Genomic DNA, 8,709 nt, shown 5'->3' with positions numbered 1-8,709 from the left:
ATCCTTCAGAATGGTTAGCCAGCATCTTTCAGAGCAGTTTGTGTTGTTAGTCTCTTTTCATGACGTTTACTTTTTACAGGCAGTGGCTCATCAGTGTCGCAATTCTAGTCTGTAGCCTATATACTGACCAGATTTCGGGTGTGTATCCTTTATCCCCGCCCCCTGTCCTAATAAATCAAAATTTAGACATTAAAGAGCAGACAAAAAGCTATTTTGCAGAAAAAATGCTTTTTAATTTCTGTTTCAAACGTCAAGGCACAATGAGAGTTTACAGGTTCTTCAGTTGCTGAGACAATAAAAGGATTTCCCTTTAGAAACCAGGTGATCAGCTCACAGGTCTAATAACCTCCGTATCTGTCAACTCCAGGATTTCACAGATACTTATAGAATACAAAACATCATCATCATCATCAGGCACGTCATGGCAATGCAAGAATGAAAACGTCATTTAAAAAAAAAGGAAAAGTCCAGAGTTTCAGTGTGAGTTCCTACCTGCTGGTCCTTCAAACAGAAAGCCTACAGAAACAACAGGCCTCCTTCAAGCCTGTAAAAGTGAAACGGCTGCTGAGTTTTACTGACACTGTCATAGTAACGTGGAGTTCATCATGTGGGAATCACACTGCTCTTCTCTTCTCCGCTGCTCTCTGTGTTTGTCACTTTCTCAGTCACTCCTTCTCCAGATTGTTTCTCCTTCTCCTCACTCTCCTCCTTTTCCTCTTTTTCCTCCTCTTTCTGCCCCTTCTCCTCCTTTCCTCCTGATAAAGATCTGTTCTCTTCCTCTCCCTCCTCCTTCCCCTCCTCCTCCTCCTCTCTGGACTCAGTCTCGTGCTGCTGATCCTCTCCAGGAGATGTTGAAGCCTCCGTTTTGTCGTCCTTCAAGTCGTCTGTTTGTCCGTCCTTCTTGAAAACGTCTCCTCCTCCTTCTCCTCCCGTGGTTTTGTCTGTGACATCATTGGTGACCCCAACTTCGTCTCCACTGCTGGACTTTGTGTGGCGGCGGGACGGAGGGCGTCTGCGGATGGAGTGACGGGCTCGGCTCTGGGGAAGGACCAATCAGAAACAGCAAGTTGAGCTTAATAATTATGACTTTATAGAATACCTATAGGAAGTTTACAGATGTCCCCTAAACGCCTCACATCAGGCAGTGGATGCAAGCTATATTTCTTCACAGAGGTTTAAACACACCAGTGGAGGAATTTACATACAGCTGGTCATGGGTCACTGAATTCATCTCTGACCTTGTTCATGCTCGGCAGGATGGAGCCCTCTGTCACAGTGGGCGGGGCTTCAAAAGAGGTGGGGCCTTCCTCTTCAGTAGCTGGAGAGGCAGTGACTGGGCTGGTGGGTGTCACCGCGCACGAGGAGGTTACCGTGGTTTCTGGGGCAGAGCCGGGGGAGGCTGGGGTTAGGGTGGGGGGCAGCAACCTGAAGCCTGGGCTCTTTGGAGAGGGGATGGGGCTGGAGCCAGGGAGAACAAGGGAGGCCTACAGAGAGAAAAGAGAGAGAGAGAGAGTGATGTCAGTGATGTCAGAGTGATGTTGATGATGTCACGGTTATAGACCGAATCGCCTTGTTGTGTTCTACTTCCCGGGTAGAAAACCAGCACGTAATTTGAATGAGATCAATAGTAACAAAAGAGAGTTTAGCTATATATATCATATTTTTCACGCCCTATCACCGTTTAGACAAATCTGAAATGATTGAAGAAACATTACCATTTCTGTGTGTGTGTGTTTTGTGTTGCTATTTATTAAGTTTGGGGGAATCACGGTGTCTAGAAACCATCAGTGGCTGCAGCTGACAGGGTCAGCTAACGGTAGCTAAGCTAACGGCGGTAGCAAAGCTAACATCAGGACGTCAGCTGTTAAAACCCTCATGAAACTACTCCAGTTAGCTCAGTCATGTTGTAACTAAGATATCCGCTGGAAAAAATATTTTTTCATGGACCGTTTATTAAAGTTAAACAGGTAACCGTTAGCCCAGCTAATCTATGATAACCATGACTAATTACAAAAATGTGCACACATAAATAGTAATGTTTGTCCAATCATTGGTTTTATAGACTTTAACAAACATCAGATTAGTCTAAACGGCGATATAGTAACATGAAAAATTAGATATAGCGAAACTCTCGTCTGTCACAATTGTTCTCATGCTGGTTTTCTACCCAGAAGTAGGCCTAGTTGTAAACAACAAGGCTATTCGTCCTATATCAGAGTGACTCCAGTGATGTCAGAATGATGTCATCAGGGGACCTGCGGAGCCGGGGCAGCTGTGCCCTAGAGCCGGGCCACAGCGCCACTCCCCAGGTTGGATCAAATGAAAACTGAGACTGTGGTCAGGGTGTGTGAGTCTAACTTGAACATGCTGCCTGTGTAGTGAATGATCATTTCTGTGATTCTGGTCTGTTCCGTGTTGCTGTCGTCGCTTTTGTGCTTCACCGTCTCCACTCAATCTGACCTTTGCCCTTTCATCAGAGAGCAGACACACACTGAGCTCACTCACCACCTGTGGTTGTGTTATGAGGCCGGTGTTATTACGTTGTGTGTGTAGTGTTAGCAAAGTAGCCTGTAAGCAACTCTAAACATGAGCCACCAGAGCTGAGCTTAGTTTAAGGTCTCTCTGTGGTGAGTTGGTCGCTGCATCATGAGACCGTCAGCTCCTGGTCCAACAGAGCATTGTCAAGGGACAAATATCAACAGCTTGGATATTGTCTTTTATTCCCATTCTGGAGCTTTCCTATGGCAAGTGTATGATGGTTACTATGGTAACCTTTATGTTTTGTGTCTCTGCCTCTTTGTAACATTCTCATGCTTCATAAGAGGGTCTTTACATTCACCTAAACTTTAGTGACATCATTTTACATTTGTAGACAGTCAGTTTGCAGCCCGTGACAGGCAGAAACCAGCTGCTCTTACCTGAAGCTTCTCAATCAGAGCAGAGTTCCTCTTGGCTTTGGAAGGTAGAGGTGAGGTGACACCTGGAGCCTGCTGACACACACACACACACACACATGTTAACAGGACCTACTTCAGGTAACACAAGCTGATGTTTCCTTTGCGTCTCTCTCTCACCTCCTGCTGCTCTCCCTGTGTGGTTGGGAGTGGTAGAGTGCGAGGTGGTCGTCGTCTGACCGGCTTCTCCTGCAAGAAAGCATGAACCTCTTACTAAACCTGCTGGAGCAAACATGTCTCTGTTTGTCTGATGTTCCCTGAACTCACCACTTCACTCCCAGTCCCAGCAGCATTGTGAGGAGGAGCTGTAAACTTTCCTGCTAGTTCAGCCACGGAGCGTCTGGACACCGCCTCCTCCTGAGGATCACACCAGGCTGGATGTTAGATATATGATGAGACATGATGTGACTGAACACTGACTCCTGCCTCCTGCCTCCTGCCTCCTGCCTCCTGCCTCCTGCCTCCTGCCTCCTGCCTCCTGCCTCCTGCCTCCTGCCTCCTGCCTCCTGCCTCCTGCCTCCTGCCTCCTACCTCCTGCCTCCTGCAGTCCTACAGCTGGCCTGCTCACTTCCTGTCTGTGGTGGCACTGTGACCATATTAGGAACAGGTGTGTGTTGTCATAGAGACAGGTGTTTGTCCAGCAACATGAAGCCAACAGCAGGAGGATGATGATGTCCCACAAGACCTGATGGACCTAGTACCTAGTACCACTACTACTACTGCTACTGCTACTAGGGACTAACACCACCACCACCACCACTACTACTACAAGACCTACCACCTGATGTAGTAGTGCCTAGTACCCCCTAGTACCACTACTAGGTACTACTACTACTACAAGACCTAGTACCACCTGATGTAGTAGTACCTAGTACCACTACTACTGCTACTACAAGACCGACCACCTGATGTACCTAGTACCACCTAGTACCACTATAGGTACTACTACTACTTCTACTACTACTACTGCTACTAGGTAACACCACTACTACTACTACTACTACTACTGCTGCTACTAGGTACTAACACTATTTCTACTACCACTACTGCTACTAGGTAACACCACTACTACTACTACTGTTACTAGGTACGAACACCACTACTACTACTACTGCTACTAGGTAACACTACTAGGTACTACTACTATTACTGCTACTAGGTAACACTGCTAGGTACTACTACTATTACTGCTACTAGGTAACACTGCTAGGTACTACGACTACTACTACTACTGCTACTAGGTAACACTACTACTACTACTACTGATATTACTAGGTGCTGCTCCTAATACAAATGCTACCACTGCTACTGCTACTCCTAATACCACTACTACTGTTGCTGCTGCTACTGCTACATGAAGTACAGTAGTACTATAGTAGTAGTAGGTAGTAGTTTTACTAGCCCACTGTGTGAGTGTGTATTACTGCTGCCATCTAACCCTTCCCTGGCTTCACAGCTATGAAAACTGTTAGTAAACACAAAACACGAGTCCAGGACTGTGTCGACCTTCAGAGCTATGCAAGTCTATTAAAGGTTCAGGCCACACACACACACACACACACACACACACACACAGCTGTTGACGTGGGGTTGATCCATGTCCATTTCAGCTGAAGGTCTCACATAGCTGGCATTCAACAGATAATGAAATCACATCGCCTGGAGGGGACACACACACACACACACACACACGCATGCACACACATACACACACATACACACACACACATACTTGTGGTTGTTCCTTTATGGAGACTCTTGTTGACTCTAATGTAAACCTGATTCTTTCACAGACCCTAAAACCACATCTTTTGAAGTTGTAAGCACCATGATCCTCAGTCTGCAACACACACACACACACACACACACACACACACACACACACACACACACACACACACACAGTCTAGTGTCGTTGACCTCTGAACTGAAGGCAGAGTGATGAAAACTGAGCCGTAAACCACTTCCTGTTTCTGAGGGTTGTTGTTCAAACTGACAGGCAGATTTCTTCACATTAGTTTCTAGTTTTGACTCCATCTCCCCTGAGCCTTCTAGGTCACCACACCACACGCCCCTCCCTTCCTGTCTCCAGTGTGTTGACTCAGGTGATGGGTCTGATCTGGCAGCGTCACATAATCAAACCCCCACTTACTGTAGGTGCTGACACATGTTGTAATGAACAGGTTTACATTATTATCTCAGTCATGTTGTTCAGCATTCAAACATAAAACGAATCAGTGCAGCAAGGCAGAAGGCAGCCATCGCTAAAAACGTGAAATAATGTCCAGTGAGTTAAGAACTCTCATGGTGATTCATTGTATCATGAGTTTTTTCTCAATTCTTAATTTTGAGATTTGGGGCTATTTTTCTTCCTTAACATGTATTCTTTCAGAAAAGTGGAAAGAAATGGTAGAAAGAAATCCACATTAAGGTGGTTATTTTATTTCATTTTGTCTCTCTTGTCAATAGATTTCTCCTAAGTTAGCAGCTACTGTGACATACTGTGCTGTGCCTGTTGCCTGACCCATGTCGTTTCAGGCATCGTTGTAAAGCTCTCTCTCCCCTGAACAATGTAGGCTCCAAAAAAAAAGTAATTTCCTCTGATTCGACAACCAATCGTAATGATTTACATACATTTATTATCCCTATTCACCTGTGTCCCCCTTAAAAATGAGACCATGATCCATCAAACTGGAAATATTGTGATTGAAGTTAAAAACTTTCCAGAGCACAACCACAAGTGGAAAACCCCACAGAGATGAAAAGATGCAGGTGCTTCATGTGTTATCTACGGTGGCCCTGTAGGCTCAAAACACTGCAATGTATGAGCGTGAATGGAGTGAATGTGTGTAGTTCAGGGTAGATGGGTGGGTGGTTGGGTGGCTACACCTGGGCCGATATGGGTAAATAAGAATTGGATCTTTAACCTGTTCTGGAACCATTGTCATTTGTAAGAACTGAGATCCTGACTGTTCTGTGAAAAAAACAATAAAGAAAGTTTGGATTTAAAAAAAACAACACTGCAACGTAGTAGGCTACACAAACCCACGACGCAAAAAAGTGATGGACATGGCTAAACACTAATGCTAAGCTAACAGTACATAGGTGAATCATGTGATATTGACGTTATAATGACTTCAACAAACTCATCAAACCCACTAACCAGTAGCCGTCTGCACAATGTATAAAGTCGAGAAGCTTTGAACTGAAGCACCTCAGCCTGGTCCCTGGAAACACTGCTGTTGTGTTGTGAGTTTTTGCAGCTCATGTGTTGTCAAACTGATGGAGTTGTTTTCCGAATTTGTAGCACATTTGCATCTATGCATGTGTTTTCTTTAGTTACAGTGAGTTCAGCCTTCAGGGCCACCGTAGTTAGGATTCACAAACATGTTGTAATGTTCCTTCAATAAATCTGTGATAATCAGAGAGTCACGTAGTTTAGACTTGGCACCTCAGGCTGAATGACAGTGACCTGTGATAACCTCCGGTCAGTGAACGCACCACACTGCTCTGCATGTTGATCAAACTCATTAACGTCACACTTGTGTGAAAAATTTGCTTAGATGAGGAAGTATCTTCATAAACATGAACTTGTTTGTTTGCGTCACAGACATGGAAACTTGTTGTTTATCAAACTGACGTGCTGGGTGTGAGATCATTTACATCTCTCCCTACCTGTTTGACGTGTTTGTCACAGTGACAGAAGTGTGCTGTGTTCAAGTGCTGCTGGAAAGCTCTGACATCCGGTTCTGGATGTGCACGTGTGAAGTTTAGGAGGGAAACGTGATATTCTGATAAATCCAGTGTCGACACTGAAGATATTCCTATTTATAACAAATCAAATCATGTGTTTGCTCACACTGACACAGCTGTGATAGAGGGACGGAGGCCTGCACTCGCTGACTGACACCTGCAGCACTGTCCAACACATCACACACTCCACTATTCAACCAACCACCAAATTAAGTCTGCTTAGAATGAATCTGTTTACTCCTCTGTCAGTGGTAGAAACAGAAACAAGACAACAATAACAACACACACACGCACACACAAATATCTACACAACTGAAGAGCAGCAGTACAGAAGAGATTAGAAGAGTTTTACCTCCATCCTGCTCGTCGTCTCTCAGCAGCTTGGTTTATGTGGAGTGTGTGTGTGTGTGTGTGTGTGAGAGAGAGAGAGAGAGAGAGAGAGAGAGTGTGTGTGTGTGTGTGAAAAAGAGAGAGAGAGAGAGAGAAAGGTTAAATATAGAAGCAGAGTCACTACTGACACATAGTGACAGAGAGATGGGAGGGGCGGGGCTCAAGTTCTGTCACATGTTGATCATAGTTGTGTCATTCTGCAGTTTGTGGTGTTTAATTAAAGCTGTATTCTTTTTAATTATTGTTGACATGATGACAGACGACAGAGAATGGAAGTCAGCAGGGTAGAATAAATGTAAAAAAATTTTTTTTTAAAAGTCCCCTTCAGTAAACAACGTGAACTGCTGTTGCTGATGTCCTCCATTGGCTGTCGTTCTTTCAAAATGATACTTCCTGTTACATCATCAGTGAGTGTTTACAATTGATTCACAACATTTTTCATCAAGTGATTCCTCAAAAAGCAGGCCGGGACTTCACCTGCAGCAATTCACTCCCCCCCCCCCCCATTCCCTCCTCTGTTGTATAGTATGTGTCACTGGTTGTTGTGGCATTTTAGTGTGAAGCTTCATTTTCAACATTCAACGCATCAACTTTCATTGCAATGGGTCTTGCCTCATAATCTAGTTGGCTTTATATTATTTCTGTATATGCTGTTCAGAAGAGTTAGTTCTGCAGCTTAGTTAATAGTTCAGTGGCAGTTAATTAGTGCCCCCTCCCTGCCTCATTTAATGACCCTTGTAAATGTGGTTTCCAGCCTGTGTGTCTCAGATGCTGTGATGGCGGACGAAGAGGAAGCTGCTGCCTGTTTGTTGAGCAGGAAGTTGAGTCACACGAGCAGAAAAAAAAACTTACTCCATGACTCCATGTGTGAACCTGAAGTTAACAACTTTTGTGAATTTCACTGGAACAAACTGCAACAAAAATGAGTGATTACTGAATAAAGAAAACTAGGAGTAAAAACCTCACTTCATATAAAAATGCTGAACTTATCTCACTTTGTCTTGTGACCAATCAGCAGTGACAGTTGGTGACAGGACGTGGTTTTAGAGGGGGAGTGAAGTTGACAGGAAAAAAACAACGGCGTGTTATGAAAGGGGAAACCATATATGGTGAAATTAATGCCACAGGAAATATGAGTGGAGAGATGTTACGCAATATCACTTCTTCTGTCAGAAACGTTAAAACTCAGATGCAGATATGTGATGGACTCAGACTGCAGTTATCGACCAGTTAGATTTTAGCTGCTCACTTTTAAAACAACTCCTCATTTGACCTCACCACTCATTTTCTAATATTATCAAAACATCCAAGGTCCAAAGGAATCTAAACCTTCTGTTCATCTTCACACAGGACACAACTCATTACACAGCTAAATTAAAGGTCCCATATTATGCTGTTTTTCAACCATTTCACATTGGTCAGTGGTCCAACCACATCAGTATACTATTAGTAGCGTGTTGTCCCCAAATAAATCTGCGGTTCTAAATCTCAGCCATCTAACTCTCCTGAGAACAAGCCGTTTCTGTGTCTGCACCTTGAAATGCAAATAAGATGTGTAAACCATGTCCACTCCACACCTGTCATGTGGTTCTTTCACCATGTGCTAATGTTG

The 8,709-nt window shown here is 44.2% G+C and overlaps 1 protein-coding gene across 4 annotated transcripts; it reads right to left on the bottom strand.

Moving 5' to 3' along the window:
- Positions 1–237: 237 nt before the first annotated feature.
- Positions 238–7,167, bottom strand: LOC146960388 (capZ-interacting protein-like). 4 transcript variants are annotated; one of them, XM_085772417.1, is made up of 6 exons: positions 7,060–7,167; positions 3,222–3,311; positions 3,075–3,143; positions 2,919–2,990; positions 1,239–1,484; positions 238–1,038 (listed from the first exon to the last, which is right to left on the bottom strand). In XM_085772417.1, the coding sequence occupies exons 1-6, from the start codon at positions 7,063–7,065 to the stop codon at positions 604–606; spliced, it is 918 nt and encodes a 305-aa protein (XP_085628543.1). In that variant the 5' UTR covers positions 7,066–7,167; the 3' UTR covers positions 238–603. The 4 variants fall into 4 exon arrangements, with proteins under 4 accessions (XP_085628543.1, XP_085628544.1, XP_085628546.1 ...); XM_085772418.1 differs by having other exon boundaries at positions 2,919–2,987; XM_085772420.1 differs by having other exon boundaries at positions 239–1,038; positions 2,919–2,987; positions 3,075–3,140; positions 3,225–3,311; positions 7,060–7,080.
- Positions 7,168–8,709: the final 1,542 nt, after the last annotated feature.

This window comes from Trachurus japonicus, unplaced genomic scaffold (assembly GCF_045865225.1).
Source record: "Trachurus japonicus isolate A0001 unplaced genomic scaffold, Traja_1.0 AP030422.1".
NCBI lineage: Eukaryota > Metazoa > Chordata > Actinopteri > Carangiformes > Carangidae > Trachurus > Trachurus japonicus.
Note: the sequence above shows the minus strand (reverse complement) of the source record. Positions and strands in the feature narration are given on the sequence as shown.